The 25,016-nt window shown below is 55.8% G+C and overlaps 2 protein-coding genes across 4 annotated transcripts; one reads left to right on the plus strand and one right to left on the minus strand.

Moving 5' to 3' along the window:
- The first annotated feature begins 6,602 nt into the window (after positions 1 to 6,602).
- Positions 6,603 to 15,399, plus strand: NCAPH (non-SMC condensin I complex subunit H). 3 transcript variants are annotated; one of them, XM_059831485.1, is made up of 17 exons: positions 6,603 to 6,655; positions 6,736 to 6,829; positions 7,158 to 7,250; positions 8,248 to 8,386; positions 8,916 to 9,034; positions 9,371 to 9,560; positions 10,145 to 10,236; positions 10,376 to 10,581; positions 11,055 to 11,203; positions 11,748 to 11,854; positions 12,097 to 12,219; positions 12,543 to 12,650; positions 13,334 to 13,501; positions 13,815 to 13,931; positions 14,182 to 14,267; positions 14,597 to 14,672; positions 15,131 to 15,399. In XM_059831485.1, exons 3-17 carry the CDS (start codon positions 7,203 to 7,205, stop codon positions 15,188 to 15,190), a joined length of 1,788 nt encoding a protein of 595 aa, XP_059687468.1. In that variant the 5' UTR covers positions 6,603 to 6,655; positions 6,736 to 6,829; positions 7,158 to 7,202; the 3' UTR covers positions 15,191 to 15,399. The 3 variants fall into 3 exon arrangements, with proteins under 3 accessions (XP_059687468.1, XP_059687467.1, XP_059687469.1); XM_059831484.1 differs by having other exon boundaries at positions 14,197 to 14,267; XM_059831486.1 differs by having other exon boundaries at positions 10,376 to 10,473.
- A 1,321-nt stretch (positions 15,400 to 16,720) lies between these two features.
- On the minus strand, positions 16,721 to 24,703 carry LOC132319753 (serine/threonine-protein kinase 10-like). The gene is made up of 18 exons (XM_059831372.1): positions 24,415 to 24,703; positions 23,380 to 23,544; positions 23,205 to 23,253; positions 22,838 to 22,987; positions 22,655 to 22,727; positions 22,090 to 22,284; positions 21,657 to 21,738; positions 21,461 to 21,571; positions 19,492 to 21,366; positions 19,245 to 19,375; positions 18,545 to 18,668; positions 18,220 to 18,399; positions 17,987 to 18,116; positions 17,768 to 17,892; positions 17,497 to 17,682; positions 17,248 to 17,373; positions 17,030 to 17,143; positions 16,721 to 16,871 (listed from the first exon to the last, which is right to left on the minus strand). The coding sequence occupies exons 1-18, from the start codon at positions 24,559 to 24,561 to the stop codon at positions 16,764 to 16,766; spliced, it is 4,071 nt and encodes a 1,356-aa protein (XP_059687355.1). The 5' UTR covers positions 24,562 to 24,703; the 3' UTR covers positions 16,721 to 16,763.
- Between the last annotated feature and the right edge of the window lie 313 nt (positions 24,704 to 25,016).

A 25,016-nucleotide genomic window follows, 5' to 3' on the forward strand; every position in this document is an offset into this window, starting at 1 on the left:
AATACAAGCCCTGCCTGAAGCCGCAGTCATTCTGAATAGCAGCATTTCAGGCTCAGAGGAGCATTACCATGCAAAGCACCTCCAAAAACATTATTCCTGTTATTGCAGAGCAGCTTGTGCCGTCCAGGTTGATTAAAAAGGTTTCAGGGAGGTAATGAAAGCAATTTTCAACGGAGGCGAAAGGAGAAAGGGAAAAGGAGGGTTGTTCTGAACCACTCTGCTTTCTGCAGAGGCACACAGCCATGATATAGCAACCGCAGATAATATCTGTATTGAGGGATGCGTAGCTGATTATTACAAGCTGTTCACTGTCCAAAAGCTTCTCTGATGCATAGCATAATCAAACGGCTGCAAATTTGCATTTAAATTGAGGAATTTAGGAATCCATACCCTAAAAAGGAGCAGGCCTCCGTGGGTGACACTTCTGGTGTCTCACAGCCTTCACAGAGGAAGACAAAAATCGTACCTGACTTCAAACCACCCCCCAAAGCCTGTCCCGACGCCCTTCGCCAAGACGTGCGTCTCTGAAAGATGCGATTGATATCCACGTCCAAACCGTGCTGCAGCAATGACCCTCCAGACAGCAGAGTCCCTATTAGATGGGTTTGCGTTCAGACTTTTATCTGCAGCATTAACATTACCAGTGTCACAAACCTCTCCCCCTCAAAACCTCCCCGGTGTTGGATACCGGGGCAGTGGCAGACACTACCCACACCGGGATTTGATCAGCAGCACAAAAATGGCCACAAAACTGGCGGCAGAGGCACACTGGGCACATTTCCAGGGACTTCTGAGTCACTCCGCACACCCAAGGGATGGAGCACGCAGGGGATGGAGACAATGTCCTCCAGAGTGGCTCTGGTCTGAGATGCTCTCTCAAGATCTGTCAACAAAATCCTCCCCGAGGACTTCACCCATGCTCTGTGCAAGCAGAGAGGCATGGCAAAGCAAGCCATCCTACTCTGCAAACTGCCTTCCTTTCCTCCCCACACAGGGCACCCACAGCACCCTCAAAGGCGCTAGCACCTCTGAAAACACCGATCTGGTTGGCAGCCTGTGCAAGGACTCAGAGTCCCATGGATTTCCCCTGGGATGTGGGGAATCGCTGAGTTTGCCCTCTTGGATTCAGGTCCCATGCGTACATCAGTCCCACCCTCTTCTCCCCCATGCAGGCAGAGCCACGGGAGCTCGGCTCTGCTCTAAGCCCCTCATTCACAAACAAAAATGATCGTTTCAAACTGCTTAGATTCCTAAATTACAAAATAAATTGGACTGAATCAACAAGCCACCGACCCGGCCGGTCCATCTAGCATCTCTGCAGCAGGTTCCTGCAGTCAAAAGCGGTTGTTGGTGTAACTCTCGGGGGCTGCAAGCTGGCGGTTGCGTCCGGACCAGCCTGTCCATTTTTCTTCCCTTTGCTTGTAAGGGAAAGTCGCCAAGAACAACACAAGACGTTGCGTGGGCACAGCCAGACCAAAGCTGGGGAGAGGCACAGCCTCATCTTGCTGCTGCTGGCCCCAACAGCTCCAGAGGATTTACAGCTCATCACATCCCTCATCTGCTTTCGACCCCACAATCTTATCTCGATTGCTCCATTGGGACCTGGAGGACTTTTCCTCAGCTGGAAGCGCGAGCCCACACTGCGACTGTGCTACCGGTGATTTATACGTTGCTGCACTTGAGGAGTTATTTTTGTATTTGATTTCGCAGCCATTACCGGGTCTGTGAAATCCTGGATTTTATAGTACAAATGCTTTACCTGGCGATAAAACACAGGAAATAAGAGCACAAAAGGTCAGATCACTGCTTGTCGCAAATGAGCCGGGCGTCTGCAAAGGGAGATGTCAGTGGGGCCATCCTGAACCCTGAAATCCTGTGGGATGGTGCTTCGCACGCTGGCCTCCCCGCTCAGAGCCACACTCTCTAAGGGGAAAAAAAAAAAACCCAAGCTGTGTTAGTGCAACCCATGTTATAGTTCAGTCATAGTGCTGAGCCAGGGCGCAGGAAGGCTGCTCGGGAATGGGCCTTCCTAATAAGACCTTAGAAAAATCAAACCATTTACCTCTTTTGAGGTTTCAACCTCTTCCTTGGGCCCCAAGGTATGAGTAGGACCAGAAGTAGCTCTGCAGCAATAACAAGCAAGGGTGAAAGCAGACAGCTTGCTCTGGGAGGGGAGATCAGACGGAGAGGCTGACCCTAGGGTGTCTGTCTGCAAAAAGGATCCGCGCTGAAAACCAAAACCAAGTGCCGTCCTAGTCACTGTCAGCAGCCGAGCAGGTATTAAATTGCCTTTTATTACCGAGATGAGCTACAGTTGCTTCCATAATAATAGTACCAGTGGGTTGATAAACGCTCCTGTAGCGTCTGCTCCAGCACACAGAAATTAACAGATAATCTTTAGTTTACAGGTCATTTATAGAGGGGTGCGCCAGTTCAACAAGAGGAGACCCCGCTTGCTGGCATCAACAGTCTCAGCCACTGCAGCAGGGTCCCCAACGCTCGGGGACGTGGGTGCATGCAGAAGTGCCCCCGACCCACGCAGAAACCAAACTTCCAGCAGCCCCATCGCCATGGGCAAGCGCCCACCGAGCCGAGGCCTGATGCTCATGGAGGGCAGAGGTCCCAGTAATCCCAGAAGGTTGCGAGTTCAACACTCCCCAGCTCTATTTTTAAGCCTCGCAGCTGGGGAAGATCCCCGTTGCTACGCTACCCGTGTTGTAGGTCCGGAGCGGTCAGCGCATCCCACCCCAGGGACTTGCCGAGCAGCTCAGCGGTCCCGTGGACGTGACCGACAAGGTTTCAAAGTCCGTTGCGGCAGCTGCAGCAGTCACACAGGACCGCTTCCCCCCTTCCTGCTCTTCTCCTAAACTTCCCACCCCCACTCCAGCACTTGTCTGCAGCTAGGAGACATCCCCTGTGTTTGGTGTCACCCCAAAGCTTCCCACAGCCCTGGCACGGTGGAAAAGTACCGGGAACACAGCAGGCAGCAGTTGCTGCCTGGTGGGCGGACAGCCGGCTTTCCCTCGTAAGTCATTCTTCCCAGCTCCCAAAGCAAACCTTAAATGAGCCTCCAGCGTTCCCTCCAAGAGCAGGAGAATCCCAGCACACCTCCATCTGCCGGGAGGATTTGCAGGAACGCATCCTCCGGCAAACACCCACCGGCAGGTCTGAGTTGTAAATCAAGTTTCCCAAAGTCCTGCCAGTGATTTATTAGTTGGGGAGCCGATCGAAGGGGGAGCAGCCATTTGTAAAAGTTCCTGTCACCAAATGATACATTCTCTTCATTTCCAGTTAAATACAGATCATGAATATTTCTGTCCTCGCCAGCATCACTAATGGCTGGGAATAATCAAATGCTCCACACGTTGCTATTGCCACAGCAGGAGTAATTTATTTGGACATTAAAAACCTTCATAGTTCCTTCAGCGTCTTTCATTTCGGATGTATAGCTGGAGATATTGATTTGTTTATAACAGCCATTAAAAGCTTCATTATGGGGCTTTTGCTCACAGGAAGACACATCACAAAGCATAACCTGGGTTTTACAGCCTCTCCATTTTAGTCTGGCCCAACTGGAGCAGCTGAGGGAGTGGGCCAGTCCCCTTTGCTCAGACCCTGAGTTATTTGGGGACAAAAAAAGCCGTACAGGGTTTTTGGCCTCCCCCCCCGCCACAAGTCACTTAGTCCCTTATGACTTTTAGAAGTGCCCTGGGCCTCCAGGGTGCTTGAGCTGTGCTTATGAGTAGACGCCAGTTTCCAGAATTTTATTCTTTTGCCATTTTTGGGGTGGCTGGAGTCAGTGCATAAACACACTCTGTGTGGGGTGCAGGGGGGACTGTTGCCAGGGTTAGCTGAGCAGGGAACACAGCATCTTGAGGAACGTAGTTGAGATCAAACCACATCTTTTCCTCCTGCCCCATCCAGTGGTTCAGGCTGGAAGAACACTTTGCAGTCGGGAAGAACTCGGACATCAAACTACAGCAACGTTGCAGTCCCCAGTACCTAAATCCCCCAAGAAGGATTGGGGCAGCTGCTGCTTCAGCCCTCTCGGGGGGCGGCAGCTGGGAATGCTGGCCTGGTAGGGGTGGAAAAGCTTCTCATCCAGGTGGTGGCATTGGAGAAGCAGCCGCTTTTCCCCATCTGCTATGCGGTGACGATGACGGTGGAAGCAGGCGCAGGTCCGGGCCATCTAACCGCCTAACGTTCTGCTAATGCTTCTACAGCGCAGGACGTGCTACAAAAATAAAACACGCGGCTTTATTTCCCCCATCATGCAGCCTTGCCTCAGGCACATAGCTCAGCCCTCAGTCCAGACTGCTCTCCATACTAAAGGAAGGAGCGTGTCTCCTCTGCCCACAGCCCAGGCCCTGTGCCGTAGGCAGGACTGCTGGAATCAGGTACACCAGGCCATGGCTCTGCCAGGAAAAGGAAATTTAAGGAGCAACAGCTTTCCCCAGCAAGTCTTCCCAGCTAGTAAGTGCAGGGAAAGCAAAGCGATACAGGTAACCTGGCCTCATTTGCGGAGAACTGGGGAGACAGGTGAAAAGCTGAGGTGGAGATATGGGGGAGCCCCTCCTGTCTTCACGGGGTCCTGCACACAAACGCGGGCTGCCTTGGGTCAGACGAAGAGCAGAAGGGATGGGGTTTAGGAAGCACTCTTGGCTCCTCACTTACCAGCCTCTCTGCCTCCAGCACTGCAGTGAAAGCAGGAGCTGCGACCTGCTCTTGCTGAGCATCCTTCTTGGGCCAGGCTGGGAGGAAGGACGCTGTGCTGGGCAGGACAGAGGGCTCCAGAGCTGAAGCCGGGGAGGATGCCCCGAGCCATCTGCTAACCCACCGCACAGGGCTGGTATCTGAGGTGCTGGGTGCTGCCCAGCCTGAGACTGTAAAGCCCGAAGACCCCCTGCCAACCCTCTGGTGTACCCAGAAATCCAGCAAGTGCTGAAGAAGAGAGGGCTTCAGGGCACGCCGAGGGCTGGTAGGACACACCAAAAAGCTTCTGGAGGGCCATGGGGTGCACAGAAACGAACACAAAGGGCTCTGGGGAACCCAAACAGAATCCCAGAATCACTAAGGTTGGAAAAGACATAAGATCATCAAGTCCGACCATCAACCAACAAACCCCACCATGGCCACAATGTCTCATCCACATGTTCCTTGAGCACCTCCAGGGATGGTGACTCCACCACCTCCCTGGGCAGCCTCTGCCAGTGCTTCACCACTCCCTCAGGAAAGAAATTTTTCCTAATATCCCATCTGAACCTCCCCTGGCGCAACCTGAGGCCGTTTCCTCTCGTCCTGTCACTAGTGACATGGGAGAAGAGACCAACACCCCCCTCCCCACAACCCCCTTTCAGGCAGTTGCAGAGAGCGATGAGGTCTCCCCTCAGCCCCCTCTTCTCCAGACTGAACACCCCCAGCTCCCTCAGCCGCTCCTCATCAGACTTGTGCTCCAGACCCCTCACCAGCTCCGTCGCCCTTCTCTGGACACGCTCCAGCACCTCAATGTCCTTCTTGTAGTGAGGGGCCCAAAACTGAACACAGTATTTCAGATGTGGCCTCACCAGCGCCGAGTACAGGGGCACCATCACCTCCCTACTCCCGCTGCCCACACCATTTCTGATACAGGCCAGGATGCCGTTGGCCTTCTTGGCCACCTGGGCACACTGCTGGCTATTATTCAGCCGGCTGTCGACCAACACCCCCAGGTCCTTTTCTGCAGGACAGCTTTCCAGCCACTCGTCCCCAAGCCTGTAGCGTTGCATGGGGTTGTTGTGACCCAAGTGCAGGACCCGGCACTGGGCCTTGTTGAACCTGTGCACAGAGTGCACTGTTGAACAGTGCACAGAGGTGTTGAGGCACTGCCAGAAAGCTCGGGGGGGCCTGCAGAGCAAATTGAAGGGTCAGGCAGACGGCCCTGGGGGCAATTCCACACAGACAGGGCCTCCGGGGGACAACGAGAGGCAAACGGAGGCCTCCGGGGTGGGGAGAGCAGCTGAGGGGGGCGGTCAGTACCTAAGCAGGGCGGCTCTGGCGGCTCTTCCTCCTCGGAGGCGGGCTTTGCCCGCGGCTGACCGCTGCTCCGCCGGTGCGGAAGGGGCCCGGGCCCCACCGGCGGCGGATGGCACCCCTCAGGGCACAGCCCTGGGCCGGGAAGGCGGCTGGCCCAGGAGCAGGAAGCCCCTGAGGGGAGCAGCGAAGAGCGCGGCCGACCCCGCCACCGTCCGCCGGCAGACTGAGGGGCCGCGCCCCGCCCCCGCCGCGGCCGTTGCGCCCGGCGCGTGCGCGCTGCCGGCGCGCGCGGCGATTCAAACCCGATGGGGCGGGGCGGAGCGCTGCGCATTCGGATTGGTCGTCGCTCGGCCGAGCCGCGTATCGATTGGCCCGGAGGCGAGGAGTGGGCGGGGCGGCGCTGGGCCTGAGGCGGCGAGGCCCGGCCGGTCCCCGCCGTCAGGATGAGCGCCCCGACGCCCCGCCGGGCCCCCGCCGCCTCCCCCGCCCCGCGGTCCCTCGCCACCACCGGCACCCCCGTGCTGGCCGAGTGCCCCGGTAACGACGATGAACGGGAGAGGCGGCAACGCCGGCGCTCGAGGGCCACCGATCTCCAGCTCGGCAGCACCGACTCGCCGCTGGGCCTCGCCTCACCCGCGCCCAGGTACGGCCGGGCCCGGTGTGAGGAGTTTGGGGGGGGGGTGCGGTACGCGGAGGGTCCCCAAACCACCGTGTCTCCCCCAGGCAGGCGGAGGCATGGCTGCCGGCGCTCCCTCAGTGGACCAACGCTCAGATCTCGGACCACTACAGCACCTGCATCAAGCTCTCCACCGAGAACGTGAGTCCGCCGCCTCGGGGAGGGCTCCTGCCCCCGGCCCCTCTCACACCACCTCCGCCCGGCCGTGGTTGCAAGGCCAGGAGGGATTTTAAACCCCTTGAGCCGTGGCTACGGAGTTATTCTTCTTCCAAGCCCCCTCAGCCACCTCCCTGATCCAAGCCACAGCCAGATCTGGGCCCCTGGTGCTGCCCTCCCAGCTTAAAGCAGGACAGAGCACTGACCGTATCCCCTCGGTCCTGCTCTAAATACCCCCGTGGGATGAGGGTTCAGACAGTTTTGACAGGTGTCATTTGCCAGGGGATCAGTTCTGAGCTGTGCTTTGTTTCAGAAAATCACCACGAAGAATGCCTTTGGCTTACACCTGATAGACTACATGACCGAGATCCTGAAACAGAAAGACTCTGAATTGACCAACTTCAAGGTGAGAGGAATTGCTGCCCGGTCACGGTGGTGCTTTGTCTCCGACTGGCATTTAGCTGAAGGTTTAATCACGAACAAACCTCAAATAATGCTGAAAGTAACTGAGCTGGCTACCTCCACTCAAAATATCTGGTACAGGCAGCACAGCCACTTTTCGCAGAAGTTTACAGTGTTGAATCCTTTTGTCCCACAGAAATTAGAGGGTGAATTCTTTCAGTTACGGTCCTTCAAAAGGAGAGCTTGTTTAAAAGTAAGACTTGTGAGGCTTCTGAGGTAAATACTGGGTGTTACAACCAGTAACAAATCAAGGCTGGAAAAGAAAGGAAGGTAGCGTGGCTAACTCTAATTTTGATCCGGGATGGATCAGAGTAGGCCAGGGCAAAGACTTACTCGCTATAATAGTTGACTGATGCTAGGAGGGAGAACTGAATTTTTGGGTGAATGAACAAATGGCAGGGCTTTTGAATGTGGCCTCAAGGAACTCCTGAGCTAGCTGTGGATGAAACTGAGGAAGGGATGGGAAATGGTGCACAGGTTTTCAGTGGGTGGTCCTTCAGATTCCTGGGAGGGTCTGTGATCGAAAAGAGCACTTGGCATCTCCTGCGCTTCACCTCTTTTGACTTCGTAATTTGGGAAAATAGACCGATACCAAGGGGATGACCCAAAAGAAGGCATGGAGGAGAGAGGTCTCTTGACAGATGCAAATCCGCACCTTTCTGCTTCTCCTCGTTGCTTAACCTTGGCAACTAAGTATTCTGTGTGATCCCTTCCAGAGGACCTGATAAAGCAAACGGTAGGCTCTGCCTGGGAAGACACATCTTGACCCCTGCAGGTCTCCAGTAGGTTTCAGGATAAACCCTTTCTCAATTGTTCAAAATTTTGCTTGTAATACAGAGCATTCAGAAATTCAGGTCTGCAGCTTGTCTTCTGCGTATGCATCTTCTAGATGAGACTTTTTCCTTTTAACTAAAATTGGCATCCTTTGTTCCTCCTGTCAGATAGCAGCTGGCACGCTTGATGCCAGCGCGAAGATTTACGCCGTGCGCGTGGATGTGGTCCATGCGGATACCTACAAAGTTCTGGGAGGCTTGGGCAAGAACTCGGCACCTACAAAAAACGTGGACAGCCCAGAAGGAGGTGTGCCATTCGCTCATTTTCTGTTAAGCTGTTTCCGTTCTACCTGCGCCTAAGAGAAATCAGCGTACTTACATAACACTCACGAATTTCGAAGTGATTTGTACACCTAGGAGAGAACCGCTAACTTCATTTTTCAAGGGCTGGGAAATCTCAAATTAGTTTGCCTGGGCGCTTGAGATGAGAACGCGAATCCGTTGAATACAGGATTGAGCAACAATTTGGCCCAAAGATTTGAATGCAAACCAAAGGTGGCCTAATCTGAAACATTAAGAATGAAGTGCCTCACTCTTTGCTGTCCTTTGCTTTGAAATGAAAATGTGCTGGTAAGATAAAATAGAGTTGATAAAAAGAAATGCAGCATCCAGCCAAGAAAACATTGGTGGTTCCTGCTAATAGATACCTCATTGGGTAACTTCATGCCCACTGGGTTTTTGTGTGTTTGTCGTACAAACTGAAGTAAAAGTTGTGCTATCCCTCCGTAGGGTATTTTAGCAAGTTTTCTAAGTGTAACTTGTTCTTTTCCTTTTAGAAGACACTCCATCTCCTGAGGCTGCCAAGAGAGTTCAGACAAAGAAAAAGCACTCATTCAAAACCATCGAGCAGAACTTGAATAACATCAATGTGTCGGAGGCTCGTCGCAGATGTGAGGTGGGTGGAGGGGGGCTGCTCTAGCAGCTGCATTCTGGTGGAGGAAAGGAGATGTCGCCTCATCTTTCTCATTTCTATTGTTTTCCTTATTGTGCATTCCTCTCTTGGGCTCTAACATTCACATGCATGTCTCTGAATTCCGCTAGTATAGCAAGATTGTTCCTAGTCACGTATATTCCCCCTGTGTGAGGCAGCTGTGAGAGCTCTCTCCTCGCCGAAAAAGATGCGTGGGTCATTCTCCCTTCGGATCTGTACTTAAAAGTCTCCTGCAGAGACCTGCTTCACCCCCTCCATCTACTCCTTTCCTTGATTCTCTGCTTCATTCCGTACCTGTAGGTCGATCCCATGTTCCAGAAAACAGCCGCATCTTTTGATGAATGCAGCACAGCTGGCATTTTCCTCACCGGGCTCCGTACCCAAAGCTGCCACAGTGAGCTCCTCTTTGACTCGAAGATCGTGCCTCTCCCTTCTTCAGAGACGCTCACACTGCCAAACTCTGATCCTGTGAAAGTGACGGATTTAAAGCGTGAGTGCCGGTAACCGCTAAGCAAAGGGTCCCATCCAGACCTTTCGATCTTTTTCATCTCCCAAGTGTGCTCATTTTAGTCTCAGCCAGCTTGACTTGTGCTTTTGTTCACTGCTTGGCTACTCTGTGGCTCCATTGCTCTGATTCTGCTCAAGTTGAGACTGGTTGCTGGAAAAACAGGACCTTTGTAGGTTTTAAATCACTACGTGTAGCTTAACCTCTGGCAGATCTGTCACACAGCACGTATACGTGGTCTGAGCTGTGCAGCAGTTGAGATTAATGTGCTCCAGGTTAAGGACTGACCTTCTTAGAGTGTTTTGAGCCTGTACATACTACCCAGCGCCACTGCTCTGATAAGATTCCCAGCGTTATGCCCACCCTTGAGGTAGGGTAGCAATTGAACTCTCCCTTTCTGCTGAGAAATGAGCCTGACTGCTTTTGCAGCGAGCCCTGCGCTGCCCTACATGCAAGAAGGGCTGCCTACGTATGTGGCTTTAAGAATGATTTAATGCCTGGCACTTGTTTTAGGTGCTGGTCGCTTCATCCTGTATCTAATCTCTCCCCCTTGCTCTCCTTGTCTCTAGCCCTGCTGGCGCAGTGCGCTGAGAAACGCCCCATCTGCTCTTCGCTGGCTGATTTCCAGTTTACAAAGTGGGATGCTGAATCCCACGATGAGGTATGTTTGTGAGCTCTGTGCCGGGTGGGATACTTGAGCTGTATTCTGTGCTCACGGCCAAAGCGATCTCCCAGATACACAGGGCAGTGGGATGTTGCGCTGCAGGGCTGCTGATATCCTACAATTTCTTCTCCTACAGTCAGTGTCAGCCCTGTTGGATAAATTTAAGAAGAGCGACCAAGTGTTCGATATCAATGCAGAGATAGGCAGCGACGTGGAAGACTGTGTTCCCACCCTGCCAGATGACAACTTCAGTTCTGACTCCCCCAGGAGTACGGTAGTAGACAAGATTGGGGAATTCACAGAAAACCTCAAATCCTTTGGAACAATTTGCCAGAGCAAGGGGTAAGTAGTCACTAAAAATCTATAGCTTTGCTTTGGTAGCTAGTGACAACTTCTGGTAGCTTTCTGGGGAATCTTTAATTTACTGTGTACACGTTTCCCATCTGGCTGTATCTTGCTTTCTGCTCCAGTTTCGGGTATGTCCAGGAATGCATTACAGTAATATCTCTACACTCCAAGGGGACCTTTTCCTATGGTCACATTTCCCCAGAGCGATTGCTCGTCTGCTCGTTCTGCTGCCCAGTTTCCACCTGCCCTTTGGCAAATCCACCTCCCTTTTTGCAGCAGCCTCACGGACTCCAGACAGTGCAACACCCCCAGTACCGTTCACTGATTAAAGAGCGGGAGTCCTGCACGCGTGCCGGCAGAGGGAGCGGGCAATGGCTGTACAGAGCTGATCTGGATATTAAATGCGCGCTCAGGCCCGGTGTGTGCAAAGGAATGATTTCACTGAGCAGCATGTGTGCTCCTTCCAGAACTGATGCGGTTCCTTTTGGAGAGGGAGACATCGGGACCATGTGCCTTCATCTCTCCATGAAACCAGGGGAATACTCCTACTTCAGTCCCCGAACTCTGTCAATGTGGGCTGGCCCAGAGCACTGGCGTTTCAAACCTCGACACAAAGGTACGTATTTAGAGACGGTGGCTCAGATGCTACAGATGCAGCTACTGCCCGGTCCTGCTTACCTTTGGAGATGGGTGGCATCTGAGTTGCCAAGTAGGGCCAGTAAAGAAGGGAACAAGCCTGCATGGCTCTTTTCTAGCCAGAGGGGAAGCAGTACTGAGTTCAGACACCAGGAAGGCTCTCGGTCACATGCAGATCCTTTGGTGGCTAACGTATTCTCTATAGTTTGGGTTTGTTAATAATGCTCAAAGTTGAGGGGGTGTCTCTCTCTGCAGCAATAGGAGATACTAGCACTAATGCAGCTCCTGCTGCTGTTTCCCACCTTCTGCATAAAAACTGAAGATTAAATTACACTTTCTGCTCCTATAAAAAGATACTGATCCCTTTAAAACATGAAGCTGAGAGCAACACCTCTTGCTTTCCTATAACAAAGGGAAAAGTCCTTGTAGGTGACCTTTCTGTGTGGAGGAGATGCTCAAGTTAGGAGTGAGCTTGTTGTCCTTACTCTGTCACAAAGTGCTGACAGTTTCCTTCCTTTCTGCAGCAGATGCTGACTCTGAAAAAGAGACCAAGAAAAGGAGTGCAAAGAAAGCGTTTGAACTGAACTTTGATGAGGATATTGACTTTGAGGCATATTTCCGTAAGGCCAAGGTACGTGCTGAGTTTCTGCCTCTTTCTGCTCTCTCTTTTGCCCTATCAGTGTGGCTTGGAACTGTCATCTGCAAATCGCTTGTCTCTGGCTCTGTAAGTGGACTAGTGTGGAACTCCTCTTTGGAGGCATCTCAGAACTTGCCCCCTTTCAGACAAAGACCTGTCTTCAAAGCACTGATTTCTGCATTAACCTTCCAAGTAGCGGATAGCTCATGGGTAATGGTATTTATTACCTTCCCCAGGCATCTGTAACTCTAGCCAAATCCATTCTGGAAAGCCAGAATATAAAGAGCACCACACTTCCCACAGACTTCAGCTATGACCCTAACAACATTCTCCAGCTGTTCCTCAAACCAGCTGTTAAGGTAAGAGTCTTCTCTAAAAGCCTGTCGGCAATGATTCCATGCACAAAACCACTCTTCAGCAAATGCTGGAAGTGCTTCGGGATGCTCCTCAGGGCTGGAAGATGGGCCGGCATATCTCTCATTGAACTGACCTGCTTGTGGGTGCCAAAGTAGCTGTGCGTAGCTGTTGTGCTTTACAGGGGGCTTGCTAGAGAGCTGGTATGTGAGGAGGAGGAAGAGCCAGCAGGCTGGGAAAAGGGGAGCTGATGAAGGAACAAGGCGCAGGCATTGCTTGGGGAAGTATTTAGAGTTTTTCCATTCCTGACCCCTGGTTTTGTCTGTAGCTCTGCAGGACGTCTGAGCCGGACAGCTCGTTGGATCACGAAGATGAGATTGGCGAGTATGATTACAACAATCCCAATGACACCTCCAATTTCTGCCCTGCATTGCAGGTAACTGGAACAAGAAGATTTCTTTCTGTTGCCTATATTTGATATGTGGTGGGAATAATTTAGGAAGAATCTGCATCCAGAATTAAATACTAGGGAAAAAGAATTGGCGCTGCAGATGATGACAAAGCTGTAGGAGTCTCTGCTCTGTGCCCTCACTCAAACCACATCAACTAAACTCGCTGCCTTTGGTGTTGGCCAGTCAGTTTGCTGCAGAAACTCCATTCCAGCCTTTTCCATACACCTGTGCCCTAAAGTAGAAGTAAATGCCATTGCTCACCTCTGAGTCATCTCTACACAGTGAGGTTTGCTCCCAGCTGTTTCCAGCTCCTGTTGAAGTAGATTTCTTCCAAAGCTTCAGCTTTCTGCCAGGCCGGCGCTGCCTCCTGAGCGTCTTTGTGACAAGTCTCGGCTGGTCCCACTCTGGCAGGAGAGCCCTCGTCTTTGTTATCTTTCTGTGTAGACAGTCTCTTGACATTCTGCACTCTACATCTCCCTTGGGTTTAGCCTTAGCCCAGCCTAAGCGCCGTGGGGAGAGGCTGAATAAGAACATGTTCCATGGGGAAGGTGAGCAGGTATCGCCACCCTCCTGAGAGGCGGGTCCTCTTGTTATCTGAGTGCAGGACATCTCTGGCTCCTCAAAGATGTCCCTGGGTGACCTCACTGCTGTATCTCTTCTTCATCAGGCTGCAGACAGCGATGACGATAATGACCCCGTTCAATTCATGGGACAGGCAGGGGAGTTCAACCTTACCACCCACCCTGAGGGTCAAGACACCGAGCTCAACAGGCTTGTTGGCGATGTCGATATCACAACGTATGGAGAGCTGAACCTCATTGCTGAGCCCCAGAAGGTAAGGACTCATGTTGTCGCCAAGCTGTGAACTGCTCACTGGGCAGGTCTGGAGCAAAGCCTCTCAACACCTCGGGTGTTTAGAAGTCCTGAGACAGCAGTTTCGCTGGTGCAGGATCTCCTGGGTTTGCTGCTGGACACTTTATTCCCAAATGAACCCTTGTGATAAAAAATCAAAGGTTTAGTAGTAAGATAGTGTTCACCATTGTTCCCAAGGAGAACCATGTTTTGATTGTTCCTGTGGTCCTGATTGAGGATAGCGCTGCCGCTTCTGCTCCGTTGCTCTCAGCTAACCCTGGACTTCTTTTCCTCAGGTCAATAAAATAGCAATTCAGTATGCAAAGACAGCCAAGAAAATGGACATGAAGAGGTTGAAGAAAAACATGTGGGACCTCTTGACTGATGGACAGAAGAAAGAAACAGCGGTAGAGGTGAGTGCAGGGAGAGCCAGACACCTCAGTAGGCCCGAGGATAAGAGAATGCCCTGCAGGTAACTGTGCTTAACTCCTGCAGAGACAGACTAGAGCAGGTTTAGCAGCAATTCCTTTCTAGTAATCTTGCTCCCATGGGACGGTTGGTAAGGACAGTGGAGTGTAACTTGCAGTGGTTTTTCTCTGAACACAAGGCTGAATACTGGGGAGAAAAGTCTGTCTCAGCAGTCTCTGTCTTTTTGCTAAATAGGTGGAAGATGCAGAGAACGAGAAGAACACATCAGTGGTAGCAGGGGAGAAGGTCTTCAGCAGCATCACAAAGGAACTGCTTCACAGGTAGAGAGGCCCTAAAAAAGATTGGATGGAAGATGGGGGACAGACTTCAGCTGAGTTTGGGCAAACCTGACCCCTTTGTGTCTATTGCAACCTGCTAACTGAACCCTGACGGGGAAAAAAATCTCTTCTCTTGCTCTCTGGGTTTGCCTGGGGGAGCTATGGGTTGTATTCAGCTTGGCCAATTCTTTGCTAGTGGGAGGGGAAAGGTAGAGAAAACCAGATCCCTGAGGAGGAGCTAATCTTTGGCAACCTGGTCCTTACAGGCATGCTCCATCCGTCGGGTTTGAGTAGGCTCTGGCCATCCTAACCTTCTGCCTTCTCTTTTGTAGGCTGCCTTCTGTGATGGCTAACAATCTGTCTGTCCCCTTAGCCTTCGCCTGCCTCTTGCATTTGGCAAATGAGAAGGTAAGCGCAGCGTGCACGCAGGAGAAGCAGCGGGTGAAACGCGCAGTGAAAAGCGCCAGGAGCAGGGCCATTTTCTTGCTACATCAGGACTTCCCAACTTAAGTCCCGGTGTCATGCTTATAGGGAATATAAATCAGGCTGACGCTCTGGGAACAACAGCCCGTGGTTAAGCACTCGTAGCATTTCCAGCCTAACTGCTGTCTGTCCTTCCTTGTCCTTGGGTCTGGCAGCAAAGGGGCGAGCGCTTTGTTGCTCAGTGTTGTTCTAAGCATTGCGAGCGTTTCAACATCTGAAGCAACAGCCGATGGGGAAGCCTTGGTCTTGCCTGCACTGATGGTGACAGAAGGGGCTGGGGTTGTTCTGAACATTCATCATGTGGGCTTTTTTATGCCGGGCCTTCAGGCTCAGAGGGGAAGAGCCTGGCTTTGTTGAACTTAGCTTTACTTTTATATTCCCAGAATCTGAAGCTGGAGGGCACAGAGGACCTCTCTGATGTCCTAGTGAAACAAGACAACTGAGCCCTGTGCGGAGCAGACCACCGGGGCTGACCCACAGGACAGAGCTCAGCTTCCCAGCTGACCGGTGCTCACTCTGGACTCTCTCATCAGTGGCAGATTTTTCTCCTCCCAGCACCATTGCTGAGAAATCCCACTGGTCTCTGCAACTCAGGAAGACTTTTAAATCAAAGATGTCCTACCTAATCATAGGACCCCTACAGATGGACGGTTGCAGCTCAGCCTGCCTGGCTCCTGCCATCTTGGATCCGTCAGCTCTTCCCTGGGTCTGGGTAGCGGAATTCCTCCATCTCACTGTGAAGCGCCAGTGCCTGCTAGCAGAAGGCTCCTCTGTGTGTCACTCACTGTCTGTCTGTAATTCCCAGTACGTGGACTGACTGTTAATGATGTCTCCAGTTCCTCCTGTAGTCCTGCTCATCCCTGCCCCCAGAAACAATTTACCTTTTATACCGAGCTTAACGATAATAAATTGCTACAGACTTTGTAGATGGGCCTTTGAGGTGGGGAAGAAGGAGTCTTCAAAACAGGAGAGAGGTTAAAATAACATCAGTGTCGGGGAGCAGCAAGAGAGGGGTGGCTCCCTAAAGAAAGGTGAGCCGGGAGCCTTGGGGGATCGCACGGCCAGAGCATCACCAGCCAGGACCCCGTCCTCCAGTACCTGAGCGATGTGAGCAGGACCAACCCAGAGATGGTGGCCAGGTTCAACTGAGAGTTGAGATCACCAGGCAAGTTCATGGTGCTGAGGCAGGTCCAACATCAAGCCGGGAAGTCAGTCTGCAGCTCAGGATTGGGTCCGAGGTGATAAGGCAGGGAGACCAGCGCTCCCAAAGCAGCTCAGGCAGGGACCAAAGCCCTTGAGCTGAGCTTCAGTGGAGCTCCTGGGCCACGGGTGTGGGTCAAGACCCCTGGTGAGGCTGGTCAAAGCCTTTAGGGCTTATTAGTGCCCTCAGGGCCCTGACGAGGTGGGTGGAGAACAGCTCTGCAGGGTGCTGGAGCCTAGACCTGGCTCCAGTGCTGGCCCCGTGCTGCCAACTCTGCCCCCGAGAGCCCCCCTGGGGCAGAGGCTGGGCTTGGGCCCCCCCTGCCTGAGAGCCGGCCCGAGGGGGCAGGTTGGGGACACAGGGTGCACTGGTGGGGCGCAAAACGAGAGGTTTTAAGTAAAATAGTCACAAACAGGGACTGTCTTCAAGAAAGGATGTATTTCCTCGAGTTGCCGTTCAGCTGAGGGGAGATCCGCACGGGAAGCGCCAGCAACCCCCCTATATCCACAGCTTCGAGACCAGTGGGGGGGGCACTTCCCCGAGCGGCTCCTGGGGCGATTCGGGGGGGCAGCGCCTGCTTCGCCCCAGCCCCTCCAGCACGGCGAGGGTGGGCCTGACCACCACCACGCCTGCCACCCCCGGGATCTGTACCACGTCCTGCGCGGCTGCTCGGTCCCGGGGCTCAGCATCCCCGGAGCAGCTGCCCCTCGCCTTGCCTTTGGGATCCTTCGGTCCCATCTCCTGGAAAGGCCGTGGGACTGGTCCCCAGGCAGCTGCCTCCATCTCGCTCCCCAGTAATTCGCACGGTAGCAGCGTCAGGAGGAGAGGTGGAAGAAGCGGGTGATCCTGTTGCTGCTGTGGGTGCCGTGCAGCCCTCCTCGCCGCTGCACCGGCAGCGAGTTCCCCAATTCCTCCTCCAGCATCTGGAGGAGAAAAAGCAATGCTGCCATGGCCCGTGCCCCACGTCGCAGGGGCTTGCAGCGGGGAGAGCAGCCCTCCAGTGGGGAGAGCAGCCCTCCAGCGCATCCCGTGAGCTGGGCCAAGACAGGGAGGAGATGCTTTGGGCTGCAGGACCACTCACCTCCTTGCGGGCAGCCAGCCGTTGCTTCCACTCGCTGAGCTCCATGGCATGCTCCTGGTCCAGCCGCCCCAGCTGCCTCCTCTCCTGCTCTGCCAAGAGGTGCATCTTCTCGCTCTGGGAGAGGGGAGGTGGAAACGGGAAGGAGGGTGCTCGAGGAGAGGTAGCAGGGGTGTGGGAAGCCCCCCCGGGGTGGACAGTTTTGCAGTGGTCTCCGGTACCTGCATCTGCTCCAGCTCTGCCAGGCTCTCAGCCTGCTGCTGCTGCAGCTGCTGCAGCTGCTGCGCCTGCTGCTCCTGCTGCTGCTGCGCCTCCGCTCGCTGCCGCCTCTCCTCCTGCTGCACGAACTGCGGTGGGGGACAGCCCGTGTCACCCTCCCCTTCCCCAAAAGTCATCGCTTAGAGCTTTTTGGGGACTTTCCCCATACTTTGTGCTGGGGAACCTCGTTGGCCCTGGGCAGGTCCTTGTACCTGCTTGGCCCTCTCCCTCTGCTTGGCCCCATTAGCCTCCTGGATCTTCAGGTTGTCCTTGAAGAGGGCCAGGCGGATTTTGGCGTCGCAGCGCTGGCTTTTCAGCAGCTGAGTCCGCTCCTGAGCCTGCTGGCTCCTCAGATCCTCCAGCAAGAGCTGGTGGAAGCGGTTCATCCTCTCCGTCTCCTGGGAAAGGAGCAGGAGGGTGAGCCAGGAGAGGGGTCAGGAGTCCACAGGAACCGGGGAGCAGCGCCGGCGGTTCCCACCTCACCTTCTCATGGCGCTTGCGGAGCTGCTGCCTCTGCAGTGCGTGCTGCTCCTTCACCTGCTGCCTGAAGAGCTGGTACTTCTCCTGCAGGTGCCCTTGCTCCACGCTCCACACCACCGACTCGCGAGCTGCCAGGCAAGACCACAGCACCGTGACCACCTCCAAAAACCCCCAGCAAGACCCCCAAAAACTCTCCATCCTCCTCCTCCCAGCCCGGTCCACCTCTCCTGAGGCTATGGATCTTGCTGATGCACTCCCAGTCGATGGACGTCATCTTCTTCTTGTGCTCCTGGACGACCCTCTGCAGGGCTGCGTTGAGTTCCTCCTGCTGCTGCTGCAGGAACCGCTGCTCCTGCGGTGAGCAACGGAGGGACTTGGTCCCAGCACCCAGGGGAGACGGTCCCCAGGCTCCTGGTGGCACGGCCCGGGAACCCAGCGCTGTCCCAGACCCTCACCTCTCTCCCGTCGCCCTTCAGCTCTTGCATCTTCCTCCTGCAGTCCTTCTCCTGGAGGGACTTGAGGCGCTTGGCCTCGTCTTGCAGCCTGGCCGTGTACTCGAGCTCCTGGCGCTCCTTCAGCTGCTGGTAGCGCCGCTCCAAGCTCTCCACCTCCCGGTCATAAAACTCCTTCTTGCTCTGCCATGCAGACCAGAAGAAGTGGCCACCAAAGCAACCAAACCCCCCCCAGACCCTGGCACCTCCCACAACGGGACCCCAGCACCCCCTTGCACGTGTCCCTCTGTGACTATATCATGGCACCAAGGGACGATGGTTCGGTTACCGTCATCTCCTGCTCGATGTGACGGAACATCTGCTCCCGCTGCTGGTGAAACTTCTGCTCCAGCTGGCTCTGAGCTCGCTGCTCTTCCTTCTGCAGCACTCGCAGCTCGCGGAGCTCCTGGCGCCTAAAGGTTTGGAGAATTGGGGTGAGAGGGGGCCGACGGTGGCCCTGGAGGCACCTCGCTCTCTCCCAGGATGGCTGACTTGTAGGTGGCTAAAGGAGGGGAGAAGCTCAGCCGTGGTGCAACATCACAGAGAAGACTTTCTCCAGCAAGAAGACATGTTGGGTCCATGGTGGCCATGCTCCCAAGCTCAGCTGATGTTGCTGCCCCTCCATCTCCCCCTTCATCCTTTCCTACTCTCCTTGGGTGACGGGAGAGCTTATGGGAGAAGATATTCCCCTCTTCTTTCCTGAAGCTGGCTGCTGGACATACCAGATATGGGGCTGGGCAACATTTTGGCTCCTCACGTGTCCCTACTGCGCAGCACTGAGGATGCATGGAAGGGCTTGCCCATGCTCTCCTGCTGGAATAGACCCCAGCCAGGGAGGCAGATGGGTTTTCCAAGCCTGGAGGTCGAGCACTTGTGCTTTACAGAGTCCCGCAGACCCATCCTGCCTTACACACCCTCACCCCTGATCCTCCTTGTCCAGAAAGGGGTGGAAGATGCCTGGTGGCCCCTCCGCTACCAGCGTCACTCACCGAGCCGAGCGCACCATCTCATCCCTTGCCCCAGCCTTGCCGACGGTCCTGGCGGTTGTCACGCTCACCTCCTCCCCATCCACCACGAACCTCCGGGTTTTCTTGACCGTCCTTTGCAGCGAGGCAGGTTCCTGCGACCGGGAGAAAGGGTTTGAGCGCAGACCGCCCAAAACTATGTAAACCCAACATGGGAGCTCATGCAAGATGGGGCAGCTTCACGTGGCCGTGTTACCTGCAAACTTCTCACCTGCTGGGCTTCCCCGGCAGAGGGGAAAGGCTGCGCTGTGGCAGGGAGGGTGCTTGGACCTTGTACGTCTGCAGGGTTTTCCACAGGGGATGGCTCCTCTCCCTGCTTTGACGTGATGGATGGATCTGGTGTGTTCCCTGCTTCCCACGCTGCCCGCGCCTGGGAAGAGGTGCGGACAAGGGCAGCGTCAAAGCTCACGGTCTTTGTGGCCTTTGGATGTCCACCAAGGGCCTCCTGGGGCCCTGGCACGGCTCCGTGACCCTCCAAGCCACTCATCTCCTCTCCAGGTCCATCCCTTGATGGCCCTTCAGGAGCTGGAGCAACCTGCACCCCGTCTTCTCCAAGCTCGCCATCATTTCCATCTTGTCCTTTCCAGCCATTCCCACGAGCAGCTCCTGGCTGGTTGTCTCCGGGGCTGTTTTCCGCTTTCTTTTCTGTTTCTTCTTCAACAGGCCCCGGGATCTCCACAGGGGAGAAATCCTCTGCTGAATTTTGGGTCTCTGCACGTGCAGGTCCCTCTCCTGCACATGCTGCCGGGGCTGCCTCCGGTTCCTCTCCTGCCAGCATCACTTCCCCCGGGCTGGCTGCATCTCCCGCTGGTTTACCGTCTCCGGTCAAACACCCTTTTACAGCATCCTCTTCCAATTTCACTTCTGCTGGCACCAGGGCTTCCTCGGGAAGAGTTTCCACCCCAGTTTCAGCGTTGTCTGCGGCTTCCTCCTCATTCCTCCCCACCTCCCGCTCACCCAGGCCCAGGGGGTCAGCGATGGGCTCGCACACGGCCGAGTTTCTCTCCCCGTTGTTCCTCTCTCCGGCCTCTCCCAGACCGGCTGGAGGCTCCTGCCACCCCTTGAGAACATCTGACCCCACCACTACCTCCTCCATCACACTGAACATCAGTGATTCTTCAGCCCGTGGCACCCTCTCCTCCACCAGCTCAGTCTCCCCAGGCTCTCCAGCACCCTCAGGTCCCATGGGTGCCCTCTCTGCTCCATCACCATCCTTCCCAAGGCCATCTTCAGCCCCAGTGGAGCCAACCTCAACCTTCAGGTCTACCAATGACCAAGTAACCCGGTGCTGATGCTTTGCCAGCGACTTGAAGCTCTGGGTTTTGGTCCTTGCAGTCCACAGGTCCAGGGCTGCCACCAGCCGCCCCACGGCCAAGCCTCTGCCCCAGTCCCCATCCGTGGGTGCAGGCAGGGCCAGGGAGTTACAAGTAGGGTCTCTGCTTGACTCCTTTTTGACATCACTTTTGGGGGTCGAAACGGGGCTCGGTTGGGCTGCAAGCTGTCCCTCCGTGGGCGATTCGACTACCGGTGATGCATCGGCACATTGGCTTTCCTCCTGGGGCTCTGCCTTGGGTCCAACCTGCTCTGCCTTCAGCTCTTGCAGTTCAGCAAGGTCTCCTGCTCGCTGTGGCCCCGAGGGGAGCTCGGCCGCGTGGCAGGGGGTCCCCAGAGAGCTGCTCTCCTCTTCTCGACACCCTTGAACTTCTCCTGCCTCTGTTGGAGGTGATGTCCCTTGAGGAGCAGCCAGCGCCGTAACCTCCAACCCACTCGGCTCTGCCCCGTGCTGCTCCTTAGCTGTTTCTTGGGACTTCATCCCTCCAAAAAATGACCTGCGCCGCATCAGCTTCAGAAACTCGGACGGCCTTTTCGCAGGGAGCCTCACGGAGCCTGCGGGCTCGGGCGAGGACCTCCTCCTCATTTGCTTCAAGAAGTCGGATGCTCTCTTGGTCCTGGGCTCTGCCACCGCCCGGACATCGGATGGGATGCCTGGCTCCTCACCGACTCTTCCCGCTGTGGCCGGGGGCTGATGCTCCGGGGGACCCCCCGGGATCGGGGGACAGGAGGACTCTCCATGCTCCTGCCCAGGCTGTGGGATGGACAACGGGGGAGAGGTGAGGCTCAAGGAGCTCATGGAAAGGTTTGGAGGGATCTTGCACCCCAGCCGGTCGCTACTCACGCACCAATGGGACTGGACCTTCCTCTTCATCCTCTTCCTCCAGCACGTCAGCCCGGGCTTCAGCCACCAGCTCCCGGAGCGGCCGCTTGTCGGAGATGCCCGCCACGAAGGGGTGCTGGGTAGGAGCAAGAGTGGTGAGCGGGGTCAGCACCAGGGATGGGTCCCACCACCCCGCGCAGGTGGCGATGGGTGCTACCCACCTGCAGGAGCTGGCTGGCCGACCACCGCGCCTCGGGGCTCTTCTCCAAGGATTTCCTCAGGAAGTCCTTGAAGTCTTCAGACCTGTGGGATGGTCGCTGTGAGCATGGGGCCAGAAGCTCCCTGTCACCCCCACTGTGGGCCCCACAGAGTTTGGGGTGATGCTAGGGACACCCAGGCTCTGCTAGCACCTTGGCAGGAGGTCCCCACCCCACTGCTGCCCAACAGTGTCACCTTCCGCAGGCCAAGGTGGTGTGACGGGAACCCCATGGTGCCACCTCCAGAGCTGGGCTTGGAGAAGTCATGACCAGCATCACTTACGGTCCGAGAGCCCATCCCAGCTGCCCGGACATGGCTTCGAGCAGGAGCTGCCCCATGGGACAACTTCTCCCACCATCACCGGCGTCAGGGTGACATCTCTGCACGGGGACTCACCACCTCTTGGGGTGACGCAGGGTGGGCGGCTGGGACTTGGTGATCTTCAACAGCACCCGGAGGGGGTTCAGCTCGTGGTAGGGGGGCTCCATCTCAGCCATCTCGATCAGCGTGATGCCCAGTGACCAGATGTCAGCCTTGTAGCTGTAGGGGCTCTCCTTGGACGTCTCACACTGCACCACCTCCGGGGCCATCCTGCCATGGGACAGAGGGGAAGAGGTCCAGCCTCTGCCTCAAACCAAACCCAGGTGCCACCCCCTCCAGAGACAACTTTACAGGCAGAAAAGGTGAGATTCAACCCCAACTCCTCCAACACTACCCCAGGAGGGCTTGCACCCACCAGCACCCCACATGTCTTCTCCATACATAATCTCGTGCTACTGAGAAGCCCACCCTGGAGCCGGTGTTGGCCGGAGGAGGAAAGATCTGGTTTCTTGAGATGTTCCTGGTGTCGAGGAGCCGGTTGTGAGCATCCGCAGGAGGAGCAGGATACCTGGGCTCCTCCAGCCCACCTACCTGCTCTCCCAAATCCCACCATCCCTGGGGATTTCTGCCCCGCACCTACCAGTACGGGGTGCCGATGAAGGACACCCGGCGCTGGACAGTGCTGGAGTTTTTGGCCGAGACGCCAAAATCAGCTGCAGAGCAGAAAGCGGTGGTTAGAGAGGACGCCTGGGGCAAAGCATCCCTGGGGCTTCCCTCCCAGCCTCCCTCTGCCCCACGGGGCCCCGATTCCCCGGGGACTCACCCAGCTTGACGTCCCCATCGAGGGTGAGCAGGACGTTGCCAGCCTTCACGTCCCTGTGGATGATCTTGCAGCCGTGCAGGTACTGCAACGCCAGCAGCAGCTGCTTGCAAGCCGCTCGGATCTGCTCCTCCGTCAACCCTTTCTCCAGCTCTGCCGTTAGCGCAAACAAACCCTGCCGCTAACGATGTCTCCTGCCCAGCACCCACCGCAAAGCCAGGGGGTACCTGGAGGAAGATGCACCCCAACCCATCCTCCCTCCTGGAGATGCTGCACAAGCCCAGGACTCCCTTCCAGGCTGTGAAATTCAGCAATCCCACCCCAAACCCTCCGACAGCCGTGCACCAGCCGGAAAACAACATTTATTTACCCAAAATCGCTGCATCCACGGCCCCTCCGGGACAAAACTCCACCAGTATCTGCAGGCAGAAGTTTCCCACCCTGGTCTGCAAACGTGTCCCCTCCAGACCAAGTCCCCAGCCCCGAGACGCTGGTGGGACCCCAGTTCATGCCCGGGGAGGGGACCTGCACCCTCCGCAGCTCACCCAGAGCCGCCCGTCCCAGTAGAGCGCATCCAGCAGCTTGGTGATGTTGGGGTGGTCGCAGCAAGCCAAGATCTCGATCTCCACCACGTAGTCCTCCAGCTCCTCCTCGCTCGGGGTGTCGATCACCTTGGCGGCCGCCAACGCCCCCGTCACCTTGTTCTGTGCCTGGGGGGAGAGGTTTCGGGGGGGGGCTCGTGGGGTACGAAAGGAGCAGCCCCGTGATTTTCGGTGAGGGGGAAGCTTGGACCCGTCGCATCCCTCCCCAGGTGCCGCCGAGCCAAATGCCGAGGACAGACACAGGGACCTCACTGTCACCAGAGCCAGGAAGGAGAGGGATGTGTGGCCATCCCACGCACGGGGCGCTTGGGCAGGTGGCCCTGGTGTGCCTGTGCCACCCTGTGCGCAAGTCCCGGAGCATCCCGCCATATCCCAAAACTCTCCGGCAAGCTACGTTCTCCTATGGACGCAATATAGCCCCACGGGGGCTCAGCAAACCCTCCCCAAGGACCTTTTTTGGTGGTTCCACAGCAAAAACCCCATCCTGCGAGCCGTGCCGAGGCATTCGGCTGCCCCGAAAAAGCCGGAGAGGGAAGAGAGGGTGGGTTTGGCCAGCGCAAGCCCAGCCGGGACCACGACTGCCGTGCACCACTGGCCCCGGAAGGCGTCTGCTGCCGTGGGTCTGACGAGCGGTGAATTTGGGTTTCCTGTCGCGCTCAGGCTTTGCACCGTGGTTGCAGAGAAAAACATCCCCGGCTCAACCCTCTCGCTCCAACCGAGGAGGCAAACACCCGCTGGCAAACGGGCCGGCTCCAGGAGCCGGTGGCTCTCCCCATGCCAAAGGCCGGAGACGGGCTGAGCCGGCACCAAGCACGGACCCTACCATCCTCTGCTAGAGATTTGGGGCTGTTTAGAGGCTTTTTGGCTTCTCACACACCGGAAGCTGCACGATGCGTGACAGCACCAAAAAAAAAAAATTAAAAAAAAGCATTTGCAAAACCCTTGGGGCACCAGCGGCGTTTCGCGGTGCTCTCCTACCTTAAAGACCTTGCCGAAAGCGCCATCACCCAACTCGCCCAGCACCAGCCAGGCCTCCTCGGGGTCGACATCCCGCCTGACGTGCTCGTACCGCCTCGGCGGCTTCTTCTTCTCCGAAAAGCCAAAAAGCCGTCGGAGAAAAGCCATGGGGCCACCTCCATGCAGAGAAAACGGGGCGACTGGGCTCGAGCTCCTCCACCAAGCGCCTTCGCAGCCTTCGCAGCCCTCGCTCTTCCTCCCCCGCGGGCAGGAAGGGGCTGAGCGCTGCCCCGGACTGCGCAGGATGTGCCACGAGATGGAGGTGCCGAAACGGAGATGCTTCGCTCTGACGGCTGTCGCATCCCACCCTTGGGCGTTTATCAGGATGGGAGAAAGGGTTCGTGCTCACCCAAAGGTGCTGCCTTGCACCCCTTGCACCCTCGCCAAAGCCAAAGGTGCTGCCTGCACCCCTACCAAAACCTCCTGCAGGGGTATATAGGGGTCCCTGGACACCCCTCTGCAGATATATGGTCCTTTATGGTCACGGGTGCTGGTATAGGTGCACAGCCCCATGAATTTGTGCTCCCACCCATGCTCAGCCCTGGCTGGGGTCAGCACCGACA

This window comes from Gavia stellata, chromosome 31 (assembly GCF_030936135.1).
Source record: "Gavia stellata isolate bGavSte3 chromosome 31, bGavSte3.hap2, whole genome shotgun sequence".
In the NCBI taxonomy this organism is placed as follows: Eukaryota; Metazoa; Chordata; class Aves; order Gaviiformes; family Gaviidae; genus Gavia; species Gavia stellata.